General features: G+C 46.2%; 1 protein-coding gene across 3 annotated transcripts; it reads left to right on the forward strand.

The window, feature by feature from the left end:
* On the forward strand, window positions 104-23,644 carry PAQR3 (progestin and adipoQ receptor family member 3). Of its 3 annotated transcripts, XM_013998797.2 has the most exons (7): window positions 105-494; window positions 4,014-4,176; window positions 8,544-8,699; window positions 13,126-13,323; window positions 15,884-15,974; window positions 19,985-20,133; window positions 22,657-23,644. In XM_013998797.2, exons 1-6 carry the CDS (start codon window positions 310-312, stop codon window positions 20,125-20,127), a joined length of 936 nt encoding a protein of 311 aa, XP_013854251.1. In that variant the 5' UTR covers window positions 105-309; the 3' UTR covers window positions 20,128-20,133; window positions 22,657-23,644. The 3 variants fall into 3 exon arrangements, with proteins under 3 accessions (XP_003129420.1, XP_013854251.1, XP_020957558.1); XM_003129372.5 differs by lacking the exon at window positions 22,657-23,644 and having other exon boundaries at window positions 104-494; window positions 19,985-22,586; XM_021101899.1 differs by lacking the exon at window positions 22,657-23,644 and having other exon boundaries at window positions 13,189-13,323; window positions 19,985-22,343.

Raw genomic sequence — 24,130 nt, forward strand, 5'->3', positions numbered from 1 at the left:
CCGCCCCAGCCCAGGCCCCGCCCCGCCCAGGCCCCGCCCCCGGTGGCGCCGGCCCAGGCAGGGCCGAGGGGCGGGGCCCAGGCAGCGTGCTGACGTCAGAGAGGGCGGCGACGTCGCGGGGCCGCGGGGGCGCTGACGCCGGTGGCCGCTCTGTGCGCGGTACCGGGCCCGGGCAGCTGCGGGGCCGTAGGACCTCGCGCGGCGTCCGCCAGCTCCGGGGCGGGGGCTGCGGCGGCGAAGCCCCCTCCCCGGGGAGGCGGGGCCTGGGCGAGCTTCCCGGCTGGGGAGCGGCGGCGGCGGCCGGGAAGGATGCATCAGAAGCTGCTGAAGAGCGCGCATTACATCGAGTTGGGCAGCTACCAGTACTGGCCCGTCCTGGTTCCCCGCGGCATCCGCCTCTACACCTACGAGCAGATCCCCGTGTCCCTCAAGGACAACCCGTACATCACCGACGGCTACCGGGCCTACCTGCCCTCCAGGCTGTGTATCAAAAGGTAAGGTCTGGCCGCCTCCGCTGGGCGCGCCTGGGGGGCGCGCCGGCGGCCCCTCCTCTTGCACATCCTTTTTGTCTGGTCCGCCTGCTGTTTTCCCCCCTTTTCTCTGTGCCCGTCATTTCCTAGCTGCCCCATCCTTTTCATCCCTTCTGCCACCTCTCCTGTCTTGGTATCCTTCCTTCTCCCCGCTGGGGTGCTTGATCCGTGGGACGAAGACTGACAGTAACAGTGGTCGTAATCACTAACTCTCCCGTGGCACTTGGCTGTTTATGGAGAGATTTTACATCCTTTATTCCATTCAGTGCTTATCGGGATACATGTTGGAATCGACCCCACTGACGATGGCTGAGCCATACTTGCCCCTGTGTATACCTAAGCTTTGTTTATTTTTAAGGCAGCCCTGTGGAAATTCGGACGTTTGGGGCCAGATAAATGCCTGTATAATAGGAGTAAGTTCACATTGCATTATATATGTATTACACAACATATATATATAAAATCAAGGAGATATATATATATATATATATATATATACACACACACACACACACACACACATTCATTCATTCATTTAGCAGATACTCTGAGCCCCTGCTAGGTACCAGGCACCCTACTAGGTCCTGGAAAGAACAGCAGGCATAACTCTTGTTCTTATGGAGCTGTCGAGGTCTAGCCTGGGTGCTAATTACACTATTACATAATAACCGCTGTGAAAAACGCTGTGTGGGAAAGGCAAAGAGAGCCTGTAACAGCCACCACCCTCCATTAGAGTGTAAGAAGCGACTTTAAGAAAGGAATTTTTTCATCTAAACTTAAAACTGAGTCCCTTCAAAGCCTGGGTTTAAAAAAACAAAACCGAAAAATCTAGTGTTCTAGTTCTTAGGCTAGCTTTCTGTTAGAACTCACAGAAATTAATTACAGGACCCCACTTGAAGAGAATTAAGATACAGATGTTGGTTAGCTCTAGGTCCCTGGAGTGACAAAACCCACTGCTGGAATGTGGACTGTTGAATTGCTCGAGCAGTAACCACATGTCTGCTTCTTGGTCTTTTCAGCATGGTCTTGCCCTGGTTCTTTCGCCCTGCCTGCTTTGAAAGTGCTTTTGGGACTCACAGTCACTAGGTGCCATCACTGTCCATCCCTACGAGTCTTCAGTGGATGGCCCAGGGGCTTCACAGTTTGAATCCTAGGGACTGCTTTACTCCCCATTGCCTCCTTTGTGTGAGTTACTAACACAGGAAGGCAGAGCTGGGCTCCGCTGTGGGCGTGGAGTTCCACAGAGATAGAGCAGGCAGTGAATTGCCTTCAGGGGTTTTATACCCACCTGGTGGTGGTCCTCTGCATTCTGATACCAGGGTCCAAACCTCAGGGATCAAAGAGTGAAATACAGTGCTTTAGATCTTCAGCTGTTGAGTAAAAAAGACTTGGGCATGCAGCTCTGCCACTTAACAGCTATGAGACCGTGGACAAAGTTTACCTCTCCCAGCTTTATTTTCCCACTGGTAAATAAAGGGGTAATTACAGTATCTGCTTCAGAAAGTACTAAGGACCAAATGGGATTAGGTATGTCAAATGTTACACAGAGCCTGGCACATAATAAGTACTCAATAAATGATGACTTATTATGGTTGCATTTGAAGGTGAAGTTGGTTGGTGATTTTGACGCCGAGCAGAGTACAGGTCTCACCTCTCACTGAATGAGAGTAGATCAGATCTTCTGTGGAGATACTCTTCCAAGTGCCCTTCCCGCCGGCATGGTCTTTTCCAGGTTCAGCTCTTCCCCTCTCTTGGCTGTCAAGAAAGACAGGACAGATTTGGGATATAGGAGAGGTTTAGTATGTCACAGTTGCTCTGCCAGTACTCTCTTAGTTGGAAGGAACATGCCAAGACTGTGGCTCTCTGCTCAATCAGGTTACACTGGTTTTCCCAAAACGAAAAGTTCGGAGGCAGCAGGCAGTGTGATAATGGCTGTCATAGTGCTGAGGTTAGACGTGTTTCCTCCCATTTCTGTGTCCCCCCCCCCAATAGGAGTAGTTTTTATACTTGAGACTTAACAGGATAAAGCCTGAAATTCACAATACGAGGTCCACTCTCTCCATGATGAGCATCTGTGTGAGACCCTGCTGTGGTTATGACATGGGCAGCTGGCGACTGATGCAGATTCACTATTCGAGTTATGTGTTGGTACTTACTAATAAGGATTCTAAAGCAGCGAAGGTCATAGATTTTAGTTGAAACAAAAGATTAGATTTTGCTAGAGAAATGCAAGCAAATTTTAATCTTGAGTCATGATGTCACCTTTCAATAATCTGATGAGTCCTAGCCACAGCTGGAGAAACATCACACAGACTCAAGGAAGGAGCTGGAAGGGACTTGCTGCAGTATCTAATCCAGGGCTCTTGTTTTCGAGATGGAGAAATTGAAGCCAGAGAGGTTAAGTGACTTGCTTATGATTGCAGAGCCAATTGTTGCCCAGCAGGGGAGTGAAGGGACAGTGCACCTCCTGATTCCAGGCCGGTGTGGAACACTCTGCCCTGGCCTGCACCACCAAGACTACCTAAACTCAAACTAGTTGGGGCATACCGAAAGAGGGCAACTAGTACTGCTATTGAAAGTAAACTCCTGGAGTTCCCGTCGTGGCTCAGTGGTTAACGAACCCAACTGGTATCCATGAGGACTCAGGTTCGATCCCTGGCCTCCCTCAGTGGGTTAAGGATTTTGCGTTGCTGTGGTTGTGATATAGGCCGGTAGCTACAGGTCCGATTCGACCCCTGGACTGGGAAACTCCATATGCCTCGGGTGCAGCCCTAAAAAGACAAAAAAAAAAGAAAAAAAAAAAAAAAAAGTAACCTCCTATTGTTCCTAAAAGAATAAACTCATGCCACCTGGAAACTAGTTTGGTTTCAAAACAAAGTTGTTGCAGCATGCCTGTCTTAAAGGGCATTTCCAGTAGACCAGTTTCTGTGTATCCTGCTTCTCTCAAGTGTGTTTAACTTTGCGTGTAATGACTACTAAAAAGGTCTTTCACGTTCGTGCCTAACCGTACATCTAGCAGGTTTTCTGATACCTATGACTGAACGTCAGCGTGTGTCAGACTGACTGGCACCCAGTTTTAATCTGCACGTTCATTTTTGTAGACATTTAGCATCTCATCTGAAGCAGACACTGTGCTTAGAACAGTGGTGTCATAAAGATGGATGGTGCCAGCCTTCAGGGAGTTGATGAGCTGGAGGATGAGATGGAATTTATATATAAATAACTCCGATGAAGGAAGGAAATGGTAAATGTGATAGAGGTGAACAAGAAAAAACTGCAAAATCCCAGGATTGATGGAGATGTGGAAAAAAGCTGAAAAATTAAGCTAAATGGTCGATCAAATTTAGAACGGCAAAGATGGGGTTAAGGGCCTAAAGTGGCAAGTGTTGGATAACCCCCAGTTGTCCCTGACCTTTTAAATGCTGACAGCAAGCGAGCAGAGAATCTGAGCTGCTGGTTTTGTTTGTTTGTTTGTTTTTCCAGTTTGTTTATTTTATCTAATGAGACGGTTAACATCTGGAGCCATTTGCTGGGCTTCTTTCTCTTCTTCACACTGGGAATCTACGACATGACTTCTGTGTTACCGTCGGCAAGTGCTTCCAGAGAAGATTTTGTAATTTGTTCTATTTGTCTTTTCTGCTTCCAGGTAAGTCATTTCGCAAACACTTTTATGGCTGAGGAGAGCTTTAGTCCGCAAGCTCGGGCAGGGACCTTACTGCACACCCACTGCTTGTTTTCAAGAGCCCCAAATAGCATGTAGGTTAGCTTGTCAACGTCTCCAACAGAAGCACCGAGTCTGCTTTTATGAGAGTGTAATTGGATATTATGAGAACCTATTTGAAATCCAATAAGTTTTCAAGATGGAGAAAATTTCTTTCTTTTTCTTTTTTTCAGACATCTCTGCTTTAAGATTAATACAAGGATAGGAATCGCTGGTTGTACTTTATTTGCTGACTGAAGCAGAAATTATTATCTGCTTAAAACTTGTTTGAGCAGGTGTCTCTTTTCCTATTTGTATGTCTATGACTTCTGTGTTTGTTCCCATATCCTCTTAGTTTTAATGTTTTGTGGGTATTGGTCTTTTCTCTCACCTTAATGTTAATTTCCTTTGGTCCCTTTTCCACTCACCTAGTTTCACATACTTTCACTTTCTCCTCCTCTCTACCTGTTGTATTTCGATAGTTCCTCAGCTCTGTCATTTTTCTTCAGGGATCTGTAGAAGTGCCTTTAGGAGTTCCCATCATGGCTTATTCAGGGGGAATAAATCCAGCCAGTATCCATGAAGATGCAGGTTCGATCTCTGGCCTCACTCAGTGGGCTAAGATCCAGCATTGCTGTGAGCTGTGGTGTGGGTCGCAGATGCAGCTTAGATCCTGAGTTGCTGTGGCTGTGGTGTAGGCCGGCAGCTACAGCTCCCATTGGTCCCCTAGCCTGGGAACCTCTGTATGCCGCACTGGCACTCGTAGCCCTAAAAAAGAAGCGGGGGGTGGGGTGGGGGGTGTTTCATTTAATACTTTTTCAAACAGGTAATTCTAGAGAAGAAAAATAATGCAGACCAAAATCCGGTTGACATTTTTTAAATCAAAAAAAAAAAAAAAAAAATGCATAGAGGACCGAAAAACACAAAAACGGAAAGAAAAAAAATGACCTCGTGCCGCTCTCCTTGCGAGGGGAGGTGTAAGTCGGCTGCGGCGTTGCTTTCATTGTGTTTCACCTTCATCGCTGGTCTCAAAACGCGGGACTTAAATGATCAGGAGACACACGAGGAGCATCTCCACCCTCCTTTTCTTCCAACTTAGTCTCTAGAGTAATATTTAAATTTTTTCAGGAACGAATACTTGTGTTTTTTGTGTTATTCTTTGCAAATTATTTTTTACGTAATTTTTAAAGTATACTCTTTCTCAGGTTTAATTTTTGTTCTGATTGGAGCCTCAAGATCTCTTAGAATCCCTCTCCAGTTTTATGATGAAAATAACTTCTTCCTAGTTAAGTGTGGAGATGCATCTTAGAGACTGCAGTGCTGTTTCTAATCCTCAGTAAAAACAACTGGTTCGCCGTCTACTGTCAGTTAGGTAGATCCTGTCTCCTTCGAGGATCCCACGTGCTCGCCTCTCTCACAAGGCCTGCCCTTTATCCACCCACCCACAGCTGCTATCCCTTTGGGGAACCCCCTCTAATTTTCATAATGGTTTAAGAAGAGTGTGAATTGAAAAATTGAGACGATGAAATCATTTAAAAATGGAGAAAGCTGAGGCTGGAGAGAGAGAGGAGCAACGGGATCCCCAGGTATTTGGTTATCCTGGCCAGCGCCCCCTGGTAGCGGTCGTGCTGCGGTCATCTGTCTGTCTCGACCCAGTTCTAATCCACAGCAGGGAACTGCCCAGGAAACGGAGTGTATTCAGTATGTCAGATACTTCTCAGCCAGTTTTTACAGCAACCTTAACAACACATCCCTTTTCACACAAAACAACATAAGTTAACTTTGCTGAAACTCGGATGTTCTCCAGAAACACTGCATATTTTATATTTTACTTTCTTTCTTTCTCTTTTGTCTCTTCTAGGGCCGCACCCGTGGCATATGGAGGTTCCCAGGCTAGGGGTCTAATTGGAGCTACAGCTGCCAGCCTACCCCACAGCCACAGCAACGCCAGATCTAAGCAGTGTCTGGGACCTACGCCACAGCTCACGGCAACCCTGGACCCTTAACCCACTGAGTGAGGCCAGGGGTCAGACTCGCATCCTCATGGTTCCTAGTCAGAGTCATTAACCGCTGAGCCACGATGGGATCACCTGTGTATTTTACTTTCCTCTTGATTCTGTAGTTTTACTCTTTCCACTTTTATTTTCCTTCTCAATGAAATCAGCTTTATTATTGTTTCTTATTCTTACTGTCAGATGGTAGAAATTCAAGCAAACAAAAAAGCGTTTGGAAGAAAGTGAACGTCATTGGAAATTCCACATCCCCGTTTGACATTTGGGTCGTGGTTCCTCCCGAAGTTTGTGCAGACACAACTCCGTCACACCCGCCTGCCTGTCTCCCTCCTCTGCAGCTTCGGGGCAGCTCTGCTTGCTGCTTCGTGTCACTCAGCACAGTGACGATGGGAGTCTTTCCCTGTCAGTGAAAATATGCATCTGGGTGTTCTCTGGTTTTCCTTTGTTTTATCTCAGGGATAATCCGAGGAAAAAAACAAAAAACTCCTGCTGCTTCAGTTAGATTTAATGGGGTCAATAAACTCTGACTTGTAGCTTAGTAACTAACCAATAAGGATTTTAGGTGGCTGCTGGAGAAACGAGATCAGATCGTGGCTAGAAATCGTGTTTTGAGTATTGATGCCGAGGCCTTGGGGACTGACAGGGTTGTTTACTGGCCGGACTATGGAATAGCTAGAGAACTTCATCTGTCCATCCCCCCCCCCCCTGCCCCCCACTGTCCCTGGCTCTGTATAGGCTCTAGTCATTGCTTCCCAAGGCTGTTCCTGTGACCTCTCATCGCAGCCTTTCTCTAAGGGTGCGCTTAAGATCTTGAGTAGCAGTATCACACACAGCCCACACTATTAAAGTCACGCTCCTCCATGTGCGGCTTTATCATCCTCACATCCTCTGGAAAGCCACGGGGCGTTTCTCAACGGTCCTGTGCTTCTCAGTGTGCTGCTTTTCCTGTGGGCTCTCCAGTGAACCTGTGGGCCCTTATTTATGTCCTTGATGAGTGCCACGTCCACGTAGGGTCCCGCGCAGGTGGCAGCCCTTCTCGAGGTAAGAAGCTCTCCTCCTCCTGCTCTTCCCACCCCTCGGGCGCACAGATGCACTCGGGGATCTGGGACCCTCCCTCCTTTGTTTTCTAACTGGGCTCTGCACTGACGTTTCCTCTGATTCTTCCCGCATCGCCATTTGTTCACTTGGTTCAGAAACATCTCTTCGAGAGTAGAGGGTTCCTCTTTGTGCACCCAGTGCATGACACACAGTGGGTGTTCAGTGGCTGGAGGGAGTTCAGCGGTAGAAACCTTATCAATCTTCAGAACAGCTGATTTAATCAGATGAGTCTGATTCTCAATGTAGCAACATAAAAAGTCAGCCTAAGTCATAATTATTTTTCCTTGAATGCAGCAAAGCCATGTTTAACTTAACAGTAAACTCTCTACAATGAAGTCTCATACAGACCTGAAAAGTCTTAAGTGAAAAAAAAGTAAATATCAGGACAGACGATATGTTTTCATTTGATTAGTCTAAAAAGGTATGTATCCTGCGTTCCTGTGGGTTTGTGTGTAGACTTCTGCATCACAGGTGTTTGACATGTTCATTGAAACTGTCTAGAGTGACGTTAAAAATGTTATCAGTGGCTGCCACTAGGGAATAGATTGAGAGGGGCTTTTTTTTTTTAACACATACAAGTCCTTATTTGATTTATTTTTAAGGATATGTGTTACTTCCATAATTAGTTTTAAAAAGGAAATTTGGAGTTCCCATCATGGCTCAGTGGTTAATGAAACCAACTAGGAACCATGAGGTTGCGGGTTCTATCCCTGGCTTTGCTCAGCGGGTTAAGGATCTGGCATTACCGTGAGCTGTGGTGTAGGTCGCAGACACGGCTGGGATCCCAAGTTGCTGTGGCTCTGGCGTAGGCCGGTGGCTGCAGCTCCAATTCAACCCCTAGCCTGGGAACCTCCATATGCTGTGGGAGCGGCCCTAGAAAAGACAAAAAAAAGACAAAAAAAAAAAAAGGAAACTTATTTGTGGATCAGAATAAACTTCAGTAGATTTCCTTCTACTCAGCTATTCATTTAGACGGCTGGCATTTTAGGTTTCGCTCTTTATGACTGTTGTGCCCATTTGAGCCCTGAGGCAGCAGGCTCAGGGAAATGGCTTAGGGTCAGGCCCGGAGCTGGGGCCCAAGTCCAGGCCTGTTTGGCTGAGAAGCCTGGGCTTTTGCTCTGACCGCTCCCTCAAACGTCATGCGCTAGCTGCTTCAGGTTTTTTGTTGTTTCACTTCGCTAAGATTTGTTTTCTTTTCCATAGGTCTGTATGCTTTGCTCTGTGGGCTATCATCTTTTTTCCTGCCATCGATCAGAGAAAACCTGTCGAAGATGGATGGCATTAGATTACGCAGGAATTTCTGTTGGAATACTGGGCTGCTATGTCTCTGGAGTATTTTATGCATTTTATTGCAATAATGTAAGTAACTTAAAACATTTTATATTCTGCCTTTCGTGTAGGGCCTGGCTTTTCTTGTCAAGGATCCCTTGAATTAATGAATAAGCGTGTAATTAGTTAACCTAGAGAAGAGACAGAAAAGCCTGCGGAGGCATAAACTCATTTTTCGAGAGAGCCCTGTGGTCCCTAGTGTCTATTATCAGTCCCTACTCACTTTACTCATTTTCCATGGGAAAAGAACATACGGAGAGAGAGGCATTTTCTGGAACTTAGCATAAACGTGAAATTGCTACTGTTTTCCCGCCTAGTCCGCATAGCTGTGTGATGCCTCAGATGCACATTACATGTCTTTTATTGCTGTGTTTATAGAGTTGAAGTTAGCACTTGCTAAAGTGAAGAAGGCTTAGTGGTTACTGCGTCCCCTTTTCCCTTCTCGTCCTTGGCCCCTCTCTCTGAGTGTGTTGCCCCGTATTCTTAGACGAGAAGGATGTCTTCCTTCCCTCAGTCTTACCTTGGAGCAGGCCACCACGTGGGTGGTGAGTGTCTTTAACAAACACCTGCCTATTCTGAGTTCTGGGTTTTTTTAAATAGTTATTTCCCGCATACAATTTTTTTTCTACTGTACCACATGGTGACCCAGTCACACATACATGTACACGTTCTTTTTCCTCCCATTATCAGGCTCCATCATAAGTGACCAGACATAGTTCCCAGTGCTACACAGCAGGATCTCATTGCTCATCCATTCCAAAGGCAATAGCTTATATCTGTTAACCCCAAGCTCCCAGCCACCCCACTCCCTCCCCCTCCCCCTTGGCAACCGCAGGTCTATTCTCCAAGTCCATGATTTTCTTTTCTATGGAAAGGTTCCCTTGTGCCGTATATTAGATTCCAGATAGAAGTGACATCATATGGTATTTGTCTTTCTCTTTCTGACTTAACTTCACTCAGCATGAGAGTCTCCAGTTCCATCCATGTTGCTGCAAATGGCATTATTTTGTTTTTTTTTATGGCTGAGTAGTATTCCATTGTGTATATATATTCTGAGTTCTAGATCACACTGCTTTCTGACCCTAAAGTTACAAAAGTCGGTTTTTGCCTGGTGCAAATCAGCATTTGAAACATTGTGGTCAGGTTATCCAGCAGCTGGTTTAAATATGTTGAGCAGCTGAACTACCTCCTCACTTCTTATCTCAGCCAAGAGGGCCAGCTGACTCCTCCCGTGGGCTCAGGACATTTGCAGCGTCCCCACCCCTTCACTCTCTTCCTCTCCTGCTCCCCTCCATGCCCTTTCTTCCCCCTTCTGTATTTCCAGTTCCTTCCCCTTCAGAGCCAGGACAGAGCTGCTCTCCCAGAAGCAGTGTACCTACCAGTCACTTGCAGTCCTCGCCCCAGCACTGGAGCCTGTCCTGCTGAGCCCATCCTGCGGAGCAGGTGGTCCTCATTTGTCCCCAGCCTTCACTCCTTGGGAGGACTGGCGGCAGTGCAGCCCTGACTGTTGGGAATTCTTAGGTAGGACCTTCGTTGCTACACAATAATAGAAAAAACTGTCCCCACTGCTGGAGTGTAAAATGAGCAAAGCAAAAAATCATAGATTTGGTTTGACTGTAAGAGCGTTATTAATTTTAGCCACTTATATATGAGCCGTTTGCTTTTTAGGCCTGATTACTTTGGAAGATAAGCATAAAGTTAAATATATACATAATTTACTTGTGAATTGATTTATTTATATCTGTTCATCTTTCACAACTTATTCATTTTGCAGAAAACTCTTTACATCTTTTGGAGTTCCCGTCTTGGTGCAGCAGAAACGAATCTGATTAGGAACCATGAGGTTGCAGGTTCGATCCCTGGCCTCAATCAGTGGGTTAAGGACCTGGCGTTGTCGTGAGCTGTGGTGTAGATCGCAGATGCAGCTCAGATCTGGCATTGCTGTGGCTGTGGTGTAGGCCAGCAGCTACAACTCCAATTAGACCCCTAGCCTGGGAACCTCCATGTGCTGTGGGTGCAGCCCTAAAAAGACAAAAGACAGAAAAAAAAAAACAAAAAAACTCTACATCTTTAAAAAAAAAAATAGGAATTTAGGCGTAGTCATGAAATTAAATTGTTTTTGCTTATCTTATTCTATATTTTCCTGAAATGTGTTTTTTGTTTACCTCTTCCCAAATGTTTCTGAGTATCAGAGAGTAGGGGATACTTTGTAAATCTTTTCTCAGGAAAACTGAAATCCGAGGTAAAGAGAAAAGAAAACTATTAGAGCTAATACAGTCCATGATCATTTAAAGGAAAAATTTTCTTCCCTCAGGTATCTAATCATTTCCAAATATTCCGTAGCCATAGTGGCTTTGTACCTTTTAAGGAACACAGGCTTCTTTGAGACTGAGATTGAAAACTGTGGACCCTCCATCCCAGATAATGTGTGTTGTTGGGGCACAAACTGACCAATTATTTTGACATATAAATTTCAGGAAGTATAGTGGTCCCAGAGAAGTGCTTGGAGCCCAGGCTAAGAACTCTGTCCGAGGTGATGCTAACTTTTGAGCTTCAAGACCAGCTTTTCAGCCACTCATTTAGATACTTAAATATTCTGTAACTCCTTCAAACTTGATACATTTTTGGAGTTCCTGCCGTGGCTCAGTGGAAACGAATCTGACTAGTATCCATGAGGATGCAGGTTTGATCCCTGGTCTCGATCAGTGGGTTAAGGATCCAGTGTTGCTGTGAGCTGTGGTGTAGGTCACAGATGCAGCTCAGATCCTGTGTTGCTGTGGCTGTGGCGTAGGCCAGCGGCCCCCTACCTTGGGAACCTCCATATGCCGCAGGTGCAGCCCTAAAAAGCAAAAAAAAAACAAAACAAAACTCTAATTGGAGCTACAGCTGCCAGCCTACAACACGCCATAGCAACGCCAGATCTGAGCTGCGTCTGTGACCTACACCACAGCTCACGGCAACGCCAGGTCCGCAACCCACCAAGCAAGGCCAGGGATCGAACCCACAACCTCATGGTTCCTAGTCGGATTCTTAAACCACTGAGCCACGACGGGAACTCCCTTGATATATTTTTAAAAGAACATCCTTCCTTGCTTCCCCATTCTCTCCCCTGCACACATGCACACACACACAGTCTCTCTCTCTCTCTCTCTCTCTCCCTCTCTCTCTCCCTCTCCCCCCTCCCTCCCTCCCTCCCTCCCTCTCTCTCTCCCTCTCTCCCTCTCTCTATCCCTCCCTCCCTCCCTCTCTCCCTCTCTCCCTGGATCATCTTTGTTCATTTGCTCCTTAGTAAAAGCCATTTGTGTGGCCTTTCATACAAGTAACAGCTGAGCCATCCTCGGCTGCCTTCTCACACATCCAGTCAAGCATGAAGACTTTATTTCAAAAGCGTCTCCTGAATACGTTGTTCACATCTATCTTCCTTGTTCAACAAGAGTACAAGCTCCTAATTTCTCCCCGAATCACTCTTTCTATTAATCTTCTGGCTGGCTTCCTGTCACCTCTTCTTTTTTAAAACACTGATGTCAGGGTTTTCATTCTAATGAGTCTGTCTGGAAAACAACCACGTCATCTGCTTCTTCAAGAGCTCTCCATTCCCCGATCCCTAGTCTGCCTTTCAGCCTCACTTCCCAGAACCCCCTACTCCAGGGGCTGATCCTTTTCCTTGAGGGCGCCCTCCTCCCAGAGTCTTCTGTGTTCCTCAGGACCCAGCTTAGATGTCATTTCTTCTGTGAAGCATTTTCTAGCTGCACCAGATACCAATTGCTTGCTCTTCTGTGGTTCTGTAGCATTGTTCATAACTCGATGACGGTACTTATCATTAGATGATAACTGTTTGTTTTTGTGTCTGCCCCCGTAATAGCTGTGCGCCCACCCGCTGAGAGAGCTCATGTCCTAGTCATCTTTGTTTCCGCAGGACTTAAATTGCCCCGGCATGCGATAGATACTCAGGAAGGCTTTTGTATGAACACATGTGTTCTTTACCAGCTCATTTGGGGATCTGGTTTATCATCCTAAGAAACCCAACAGCTGTATGCAACATGCCTTGTTTTAAGGAAGGAAGGTGATCATGTTTGGAAATGAAAATGCCAAATAGAATTTGGAATGTGTAATGTAGAAGCCAAAATTAGAAATTACTCTTTTCCTTCCCTTACTGTTTTTATTTTATTTATTTTATTTTATTTGCTTTTTAGGGCCACACTCTCAGCAGTAGGGGTCTAATCAGAGCTACGGCTGCCGGCCTACAACCACAGCCACAGCCACAGCCTCGCTAGCTTGGAGCCTCGTCTGCAACCTGCACCACAGCTCATGGCAACACTGGCTCTTTCACCCCTGCTCGAGGCCAGGGATCGCACCACAACCTCGTGGTTCCTAGTCACATTCGTTGCCACTGGGCCGTGGTGGGAACTCCCCTTACTGTCATTAACCATTGCAATTGGGTCTCCTTGCATTCCAGTACTGGCGGCAGGTGTACTTGATCACAGTGCTGGCTATGATCCTGGCGGTGTTCTTTGCGCAGATTCACCCCAATTACCTCACCCAGCAGTGGCAGAGGCTCCGTTCTGTCATCTTTTGTTCTGTTTCGGGATACGGAGTGATCCCTACTCTTCACTGGGTTTGGCTCAATGGAGGCGTCGGGGCTCCTATTGTGCAGGTGGGTTCAATGTGCTCAGTATGTGTCATGGTTGGGTTTTGTTTTGTTTTGTTTTGTTTGCCCTTTCGATTTTACTCCTTTGGGTAAAGTAGTACAGTCAGGCCGCGGGGGCAGGTCTCTGTCATCTGAGAGCATAGTTGTGACTGTGTAACAATGCGATAATTTCTTACAAATAAACACACCTCCTCTGCGGGGACGGAACTCTAACCGCTTTTTCTGCTGTGATGTAGTTCTGTGAAGTGACGCGTTCTTAGTTCTCTTGCTGCCACCCTTAGCGTGTAAACAGCCAAGTCCTTACTGTGGAGGACGCCGCCCACCGTCCAGCTTTGTCAGCCAGGGCGGGGCGGTGCCGGGGATAATAACACAAAGGAGCAAGGGGGGGCAGCTGCTTCCTCTGTGTGTGTGTGTGTGTGTGTGTGTGTGGAGGAGGCGGCGTGGGAAGGACTTCCTCTTGGACCTGTGGAGTCTGAGGTGCCCCTGGGATGTAAAGGTGGAGATGGGGTCCGGACTTAGCTCAGAGTCTGAGGCCAGTGATGGAGACCTGAAAGCCATTACCGTCTGGGTGGCTGGAGCCATGGAGCGGTTCCACCCAGCAAGGAAAATGTATTGGAAAAAGAAAAGAAGCACGGTTACAGTCAGAAAACATGGGGGAACCGTGGGGGTACCTCAGGAAGACCCTCAGTGAGAATTCCTCGGCATTCTTGAGAAGGAGATTAGAAGTAAGACTTAAGTTCTTAGAGATTCATATAAAAATGCTTTAACTGGGTGCTAGAGAGTAAACTTGAGAATTTTTAACATAAGCAATTATGCCGAGAAATGTAGAAGAAATCACACATACTTGTTGCAGTGGCCACGTTGGAAAAATGGGGATTTGAATGGAGGTTTTATTCAAAAGAATTATTTTTTGGAAGAAGCAGAACTAGTAGAAGGCTTGTATAGACTTGCGTGAAGTTGGCAACAACTTCACAGTCGGAAGCATCTGAATATCAAACTAAAGAGAGAGGAGGTTGGAGTTCCCGTCGTGGCGCAGCGGTTAACGAATCCGACGAGGAACCATGAGGTTGCAGGTTCGGCCCCTGCCCTTGCTCAGTGGGTTAACGATCCGGCGTTGCCGTGAGCTGTGGTGTAGATCGCAGAAGTGGCTCGGATCCCGAGTTGCTGTGGCTCAGGCATAGGCTTGGCAGTTACAGCTCAGATTCGACCCCTAGCCTGGGAACCTCCATGTGCTGCAGGATCGGCCCAAGAAATGGCAGAAAGACAAAAAGAAAAAAGAGAGGAGGCGATTAGTGAGTGGAGTGATTATGATCTGGCCACGCTGCCCATTTGAGGACAAGGTGATGCTTCCTTTGTAACATTCGGAAATGGGGAGAAAGGTGAGAGAGGAGTGCTGAGGAAGTTCCCTGATCCCGGTATCTGTGAAAACATGATTTTTATCTTGCTTTGATGCCCTGAAAATAAGTAGAAAATAGAGCAGGGAATTGCCCCTCCAGACTTCATCCTAACCGAAAAGGAACAGCTAATTATCGACAGAGAAGTGAGTGAAATTTGGGGAGAGGGAAACATATCCTTTTAAGCTTTATCGTAACAAAGAAAGAGGACCAGACCCATTAAGCCAGCTCATTTTAGAGAAATTCAGAGGGAAAAAAAGAAAGAACATTTCTGTGTTCAGAAATCTTCAAATAGAAATAAGGCCTAGGAAGACAGTGATTCCTAAGATGCAAGTCTGATGTCACAGATGATTTCAGTGTAGCAATAAAGGGATACTTTTAGGTAAATTCTCTAGTAAGCTCTGCTTTTAAAGAGCTGGAGAGGGAGGCACTTAACCAAAGATGAAAAGCTCCAAAGAGCTGAACCTGGGCGGTTGGCTGGAGTAGCATCCTGGAATGTGTAAGAAATCAGAGGTTGATTCCTCTGAGGAGACAGTATTTAGGGCAGGGGCTGATTCTCAAATATTTGTAGAAGGAAGAGGAGTAATTTGTCTTTATTTCTTAAATGACTTCTTGGTAAGTTAGGTTTATAACCAGATTTAGGAAGAGTATGTATAAGTTCGAGCTGGCTGATCTCCTCAGAGCAGGGAAAAGCTTTCCAGGAGAGCGGGGAGAGTATCGTAGTGTTGAGAAGGCCGTGTATCTGGGCGGTGGGACAGATTGCATGGTTGGACCAAGCCGCTTGGGTCTTTTCCAGCCTCGAGTCCCTTTTCAGTCCCTTTACCTGCTCAGCTGGTCCCTCCATTCCCACACGCGTCCCCGATGCACCTGTGCTGTCGATGGGGCTGGGTGCCCTGCGGATGTCACACTGTGGGAGCTCTGGGTGCTGTGGTTCCCTGGACTTGAAGGCAGTCTCTGGGTTCCCTCCTGTGGGTGCTTCCTTCAGGACCGAGAGCAGGCTTTCTGCTGCTGGAGGCGGTCTGCAAAACCAATTCGGATTTAACAGACGTAACCCCCACCTGTAAAGTCTAATTCCGCACATCAGAGAATTCTGCGGATTAGACTTACAGTAAATTCGAAATTCAGTCGCAGCTGGGAGATCTGTGAAAAACGCTCCGTGTGTTGCTTTTCAGGACTTTGCGCCCCGCGTGCTTGTGATGTATGTGATCGCTGTCCTCGCTTTCCTGTTCTACGTTTCCAAGGTTCCGGAAAGGTACTTTCCAGGTAGGCATGGCTTCCGCCGTGGCCGGGCTCTTTATTCGGGCGGTATGGTGGAGGTATGTATGTCAGAGCATCAAAACTGCGGATTTTTTTCTCAGTATCATTGGTTATAGACTGGTGCTTCTCTCCTCAGCTCTTCTCTAAATCCCTAGCTTTCAAATGGCTTCCACAGACTTTCTTTCACTGTCACACTATGAGTCTAGCCAGTAGATAGAATTATCACCATTTCGCCATCGTGAATGCCTGACAAAGCTGGGGGTCTGCTGACTCCCAGCCACTCCTTTTTTGTGGGGCCCTCGTTAGCAGTTACCATTTGCTTCTTTGTGTATCAACTTATGCTTTAAAATGAGTTTATGTATGCAGAGACCCGTAAAACAAACAAGCAGCAGAGGCTAATGAAGAGAAGCCAGGTTCAGGGTTACGTCACAGTATACCTCTTGTAAGTTTCTGTGCAATAGATAAAGCCCATCAGTCTGGCTTTCAGCTCCCTGGTGCCCAGGGGTAAGAAAATAATAGGAGTTAAGGTTCTTGGTGTCCCAAGATATCCCCACGCCTGACGCTTAAGAAAAGGACCCATCTCCCTGCTTCTTCGGTCCAGAGAAAAACCATCTTCTGATGGGAGATGAGGAAGAGGACACTGGGGAGGGCACCAATGCTCCCCACGCCGTGTACCGGCTTGTGTGGGAGCTTCGGCCCCAGAGTCAGACAGCATGGGTTCAAATCCCCCTTACTTGCGAGTGAAACCTTCTCCGCTCGGCTCCCTCCTCTGAAACACGAAGATGACACTTTTCTCTCCCAGGGTTGTTGTGCAGGTTAGATGGGAACATGCACGTGAAACATGCAGCACAGCTCCTCCCAAGCAGCGAGCACTGGGGAGGGCTTAGCAGTTGCTACTGCGATGCCCTCAGCCCGCTTCGCAGATGGAGTCTGTGGCTCAGTGAGGGGCCGAGTGATGTGAGTCCAGGGGGGCTTTGGCTCGAGTCAAGAGTTACCAGAGATGGAGCAGCAGTCTTTGGGTCTGGGGGCTGGAAGTAGGGGAGCAGTTTCGGTTCAGATTGCAGGTTGTCCTCCCTCCCCCCGGGTGAAGAATCTCCTCCACAGCGAGTCCTAGATAGGACTGTGCCCCTCGCCACGAGTGTTGGTAGAGAAGAAGGGCCGAGACACCTCGAACTGGAGAACCTCAGAAGGCAGGCTTGCCTCTGTGCACGTGGGTTTCGCCACGGCGTCAAAAGTCAGACTGGAATATACGGCGAAGAACCTGGGCGTCAGCAGCTTCCGTGGCGGCACCGCGGACGGGACTGGCATCCGGGAGGGTGCGGTTCCATCCCTGGCCTCGCTGGGTCGGGGCTCCGGCCTTGCCCTGAGCTGTGGTGCGGGTCGCAGACACGGCTCGTGTCCCCCGATGCCGTTGCTGTGGCGGAGGCCGGCAGCTGTGGCTCCGATGGGACCCCTGGCCTGGGGGCCTCCCCGCGCTGTGGGCATGGCCCTCAAAAGCCGGAAAAAAGAGGAAGCTGGGTGTAAAGGCCAGGACTCCGGGCAGGGCCAGGACTTCCCTCAGAAAACAGTTCTAGGGAAGTACATTTTTTATCACTTTGTTAATATTTTATTTTTAATTTCTTCGTCATCAGTACATGTGGAAAATCAACATTGAAAGTTCTCTGCACTCTGTGTAGAGATTATGGCCGTAGTGTTTTTACGCCTTAAAATATTCAAATCAAAACTCCCAGTTGTCTAGTATAAGACACCTACACAAGGTCAAAAGTTAGTAACTTGATGTTCCTCAAGACGAACTTGCCGAAAAGCACATGCCCCGTGTGGCCGACTGAGTAGAGGTACAGATACATTTGAGCAGCAGAGATGCGAGACCGTAAGAAGTGCCAAGGCATTTCAGAGCAAAGTGAGGGTCACGGGGGTTCCTGAATGCTCGGCTTGGAACCCTTGGCTGGCCAGTCCTCATTTACTGCCCGGCTCGAAAGAGAAACATGCTATAGTGGCGGCGAGATGGTGAATGAATACGGTGAAACCAACACAGTTCATCCTTGGAGTTCCTGTTGTGGCTTAGTGCTTAAGGAATCTGACTAGCATCCATGAGGATGTGGGTTCGATCCCTGACCTCACTCAGTGGGATAAGGATTCGGGATTGCCACAAGCTATGGCATAGATCGCAGATGTGGCTCGGATCCAGCATTGCTGTGGCTGTGGTGTAGGCTGCAGCTGCAGCTCCAATTCAACCCCTAGCCTGGGAACTTACATATACAGCAGGTGCAGCCATTAAAAAAAAAAAAAAAAAAAAAACCTAAAGAATTTACTTTCAGCCGAGATTAAATTGTTTTAAATATAGGAGTTCCCATCATGGCACATCGAAAATGAATCCAACTAGGAACCATGAGGTTGTGGCTTCGATCCTTGGCCTCGATCAATGGGTTAAGGAACCGGTGTTGCCATGAGCTGTGGTGTAGGTCGCAGACGCAGCTTGGATCCGGCATGGCTGTGGCTGTGGTATATGCTGGCAGCTACAGCTCCGATTCAACCCCTAGCCTGGGAACTTCCGCATGCCTTGGGTGCAGCCCTAAAAAGCAAAAAATTAAAAAATAAAATAAGTAAATATATAAACACGATATTTGATGGGTTCAGGGATCTCCAGGATGTCCACGGACAGAACTCAATGGATCTGTGATACTCGTGTTACAATTAATAAGTTTTCCTTATAATACTCAATATTTTATGTTTTTAAAAATGAGTCTGTGAGCTTCACTAGGCTGTCAAAGGGTTCCATGGCACCAAAAAAAGGCTAAGAACCTCCACAGAAAGAATTCTGTTGACTTAAACTTTAAAACTTACACGCCGTATGATTATTCTTCTTGGTAAGAAAAGACAGAGAAGGTTTTTATTATGTGACCAGAGAAGCACCGTAAGTGAGGAAAAGTTATTTACATTTAGATTTCCATAGCTCTACATTTTATTTACTTTGTTATTTTTCAGGATGCTTCCCACATGTTAGTTATTTAATCTCCTTGGAATTTAAACTTTAACCACAAAGAGAAATTAAGTAATTCTCCTAAATTGTATATGAACTAATCAGCCTTGATTAATTAGCCTATTACTAATTACATTTTGTAGATTGTTCCAGTAGTCTGATAGCACAAGATTCAGATCTGAGCTTTTTTCTTATACATCTGCTTAAATGAAAAGTGCAGGAGTTCCCTGATTGCCTGGTGGTTAAGGATCCAGCGTTGTCAGTGCCGTGGCTCAGAGTCCATCCCTGGCCTAGGAATTTATGCATGCCGTGAGCGTGGCCAAAAAAATAACTTTAAAATTTTTTTTTTAAGTTTTTAAAGACTACAGAGAAAACCAACAAAGAATTTTGGAATTCCCATTGTGGCTCAGCAGGTTAAAGACCCGATGTTGTCTCTGTGGGGATGCGGGTTCAATCCCTGGCCTCACTCAGTAGGTTAAGGATTCGGCCTTACCGCAAGCTGTGGCGTAGGTTGCAGGTGTGGCTCCAAATTGACCCCTAGGCGGGGAACTTCCATATGCTGCAGGTGCAGCCATACAAAGAAAAAAAAAAGTGCTTTAAGCGGAATGATACCCAAATACAACCAAGTTTCTGCTTCATACCCAGCTCACTCTGTGATGTGTAGCACTAATTTCCTTAGCTTCTGTCATGTAATGTCTTTTCTTCCCGGGCGTATGAGTTGATTTGTGGGAGACAAAAGGTCAAATACCTGAAATTAACCAAGTCTTGATTTTGAAAAGACATTTGAAACAGTATTTCTAAAATCCCCCAGTATACTTAATGAATAACACCTTAAAGTCAGACTCAGATATGAACTGGTCTTTGTTTTAGAAACTTTGGGTCCGAATGACTCTCCAGTCAGTCTCCAGGTACTCTGAGGCTGCCGAAGTCTTTTTGCTGCTTAGTCATATTTCCAAGGCTAGAGGTGGAAATATATTTTCCTTTTAATATCCAAACATTACAATCGATATTCTTTGCTCTCCACCTCCCCTTGCAGGCCAACTGAACTACCTCGGATCAAGCCACCAAATATGGCACATCCTTGCGGTCGTGATGTTATACTGGTGGCATCAGTCAACAGTGTATGTCATGCAGTACAGACATAGCAAGCCTTGCCCTGACTACGTGTCGCATTTGTGAATTCAGGTATGGCCCCTGGTGTCTTCAGTTGTTAAGCAATAGGTAACGGGGAGTTGTGTGCCCCGCTGTTTCTAAGGTTCCCAGCAGCCTTTCCTTTCCTCCCTGGTTTGCTATGTATATCATGCGTACTTCATAAAAATGGAAAAGCGTCCTTGGGGGTCTGTAATAGTTCCTGCTTTCTGGGCCCTGAACACTGCTGACTGCGGCTGGGACAGAAAGCGACGTTTCGTCGGCGTGCGTGGGAAACACCTGAAGCGCAGGGGCGGCCGGGAGGGGGTGGGGGTGTCGTCCTTTGGCCGGACACCAGCTCGATTGCCTTCGGCCGGGCTCGCGCCGCCGCAGCGTGGAGCAGACCTGTGCGATTTCTCCGCCCGAAGGCGCTTCGAGCGCAAGGCCAGGTTGCGGCGCCTCATCAAGGCAGGCGTTGCCATAGCCTGTGCCTGGCGCAAGCCGACGGCGACGGGGAGCCCTCGCGCTTTACATGGACGGTTCGCGAGACACCCGCACGTGAGATATTACTTCCTTCGGCTGTAGGGTCTCTTCTGCCCAGGAACGTTGGGGTTTTAGTGTGCTAGAACAAAACGTTTAAACTTCCTCTCCTTTAAGTTGAGAGAGGCATTGAGAAAGGGAAAAGGACTTGTATTGTCATTTGCCATCAGATAAAAATCGTATTAAAAACTTACTACATGACTGGGTCCCAAATTCTGGAGCTAATAACCAAGTGAGAGGCCATTTGGGCTTTTCAATTTCAAATAACATTATTTAATTCCATATAAGAATTGAACTCTTGCCAGCAGATGGCAGATTTTTGGTCCTCAAATTCCTATAATGGAAGATTTTCACCTCTCTGAGTTTGCAGTCTTCAGTTTCCTGATGGTGGGGTTCCCAGGTGCATGGGTGCTACTTTCAAGGCCATAGAATCCAGGCGGCCCACCAGTTCTTGACCCTGAAATGAACCTTAAGCCTTAGAACAGTCACGCAGCTGCCCCGTTTGATGACACGATGGCTCGCCTGTGCTCTAGTCTTGCTGCTTAAGCCCGTGGTAGCCTTGTACTGAAAGCGCACAGCATTGCTAGGCACTGTTGAAGATTTGGGCCTGACCCTTCAGTGTATATTTAAAAGCAGATCTCACTGCCCTGTCACGCAACAGAGCGTGCTTGTCCTCTGGTCTCTTCACGTGCGTGAGCTCAACCCCATGAGGCAGCCACCCATCAAAACAGGTTGTTTCTCGGAACATAAAATATTACCCACGTTTCCTAATGGGTTGACATGAACTGCTTTAAGCACCGGTGTATCTTCAGAACATTGAAATTCCTAAATATCAGAAGGTGTTGATTGATGGTGGAGTTTACTCCCCAAATGCCATCTGAACACCTGATGTTTGCAATGCTATTTAATGTGCCTCAGTTTATGCAACTGTAAAAACTTGTTTTTTGAATATAAATTCCCCTCGCTCGTATCTCAGCAAGGAGCATTCTCCGCTGGTAGGCTAAGTGCACCCCATATTGTACCCATTGTTACGATAGAACTCCACTTTGAAATGGCCATTTTACCTCATAAGACCAGAAATTTGATTCATATGCAAGTGATGGGAGATTTTGGTGGAAAGATAACAGGATATATTTCCCCTAAAGCATCCCTCACTGGCTTACATGACACCATTGCTTTTAAATAGATATTTTGGCCAAATGGAATACACTGAGTAGTTACAATACATTTAAAACTGAGGGAGAAGTCTAGTTATTTTAGGTCTGGCATCGAAGTTTCACTTTAATTTTTAAAAACAGTCCTTTTTTTAGAGTATATGCATTATTTAATACTTGTCATCTGAATAGATAGACCATACTTTTAGACTGTCTTTTGACTTTAAAAAGCATACAGGTCTGACTATAAGGAGAATTAAATTTACCATGTAAACACTTCATCTCTTTATGAACATATTGAATATTGTAAGAAAGCTCTTTCATTTTTATCTTTAATGTACTTATTATAACATAGGGAATGAATGAATGTGGATTGCCGTCAACTATGAACACTTCTGTTTATCAGCATTTATTGACCACCTACTGTGTGCACATCACTACTGATACCAATTTTTAGGACATTGTTAACATTAAAGGATAACCACTTAAAAATCGCCTCTGAATCTGAGCCTTGTAATAATGTGTATTTATTTTCATTTTGTAGATTTATTAAAATAAGATTATTCAGCTTCAGTCTAAGCCTGGTTTTAATTTTAACAATGTGTAAATTATAAAAGCTCTACCTGCAGACTTTACAAATACATTTGGTTGTTTCAAGTTGTCTATAGTGATTTATAAGGTTGTAGTTAACTCACTGAAGAGAATTATCTTTCTACACAAAGCCATTTTCAGTAGCAACAGTGCTTGTCTTTTTCCTTCTACTGAGTGCGATTCAGTAAGCTGCACGGCACGACGTGTGCGATGTAAATAAACTGGGTTTATTAAATATATTAAGTGCTGCTCGTCGTTCTTTGTAACACATAACAGCTTTGAAATCGTATTTTAGAATCAGGAACGAAGATTCAGGGAATGTGTGTCACATCTCTTGGCCTCCCGCCTGGACAGAGTACCCGCTGTGAAGACTGACTGGCTGGCATACAGCTGGACAACTCTCCATTTGGCAGGTACCTACCTACACATACCCTTTGCCCTGCATTGAATCTTAAGGGGCAAAGCACGAACTTCTGGATTCCTGCCACTTGCTGAGCTGAGTCGGTCTGTGTTCACTTGTAGCCATCACTTGGGGTCACTGCACCCCTGCCGCAGCGTGTGCAGGGAAGCAGCAGCTCAGCTCCTGGGGGAGGGGCTGAGTGTCCCTTACCTGCATTAGCACAGTGACCGTGTTTTTACTGGAGAGAGGCACAGATGCTGTTGAGCATCAGCGTCCCTCAAACTCTGTCCCATGCATCCTGAGTAGGACAGGGAGAGAATGATCCAAAACTGAAACCACTTTTGAGAAAACATTTCCAGAAAGGCAAGGTCGTAACAGTGGGCATCTCTTGTGAACAGTGAAACTTCCATCCTTGGAGGGCAGGAGTGACCGCCACCACCAAGGTCTAGTCTTGCTCTGTGAGCCTGGGATCAAGCACGATGGAATAGAACATGTAAATTCAGTAGCACCAACAGTCTGAAGCAACACTGAACCATCTTTTTAAACATGGAACAAGCAAAACTTCAGAAGCTCGTTCTTTCAATATGAAAATATTAACTACATCTTACATATGTTGCTGGGGCTGGACTTTTTTAAGGGGGTCTAGTTTACTCAAACAGCTCTCATTGCAGCATATTTTCTTCTGTAGAGAAGTGAACTATAACCGAATTTGAGCAGTGATACATACATTCCACTGTTCTCTTTTTATATAGCTTTTAGCAGCATTTGTGGTATTTTGCCCCTGTATTAAAAAGCCCTCATTTTTCCACATAACTTTAGATAAATGTTGCTACTTCTGAAAAAAAAAAGGTGCATTCATAATAAATTGAGTCTTTCCACAAGCCACCAATCTCTATTGAGATCTTGACACCACGCTTAGTCCATCGATCTAAGAAGTTTTCTCTTTAATAACATGTCAAAGCTTCTTTTCTGACATAATCAAGGATTACAATATTTTATTTAACAAAATCCTTTTTTTTTTTTTTTTTTTTTTTTTTGTCTTTTTAGGGCTGCACCCATGGCATATGGAAGTTCCCAGGCTAGGGGTTGAATTGGAGCTGCAGCTGCCGGCCTACACCACAGCCACAACACAGGTTCCAAGCCATGTCTGCGACCTACACCACGGCTCTTGGCAACGCCAGATCCTTAACCCACTGAGCGAGGCCAGGGATCGAACCGCATCCTCATGGATACTAGTCAGGTTCACTACTGCTGCGCCACAGTGGGAACTCCCTAACTAAATACTTGTTAACAGTTAAAACGTTACCGTTTTGGAGTTCCTGTTGTGGCTTAGCACTTAAGGAATCTGATTAGCATCCATGAGGATGCA

This window comes from Sus scrofa, chromosome 8 (genome assembly GCF_000003025.6).
Source record: "Sus scrofa isolate TJ Tabasco breed Duroc chromosome 8, Sscrofa11.1, whole genome shotgun sequence".
Lineage (NCBI taxonomy): Eukaryota > Metazoa > Chordata > Mammalia > Artiodactyla > Suidae > Sus > Sus scrofa.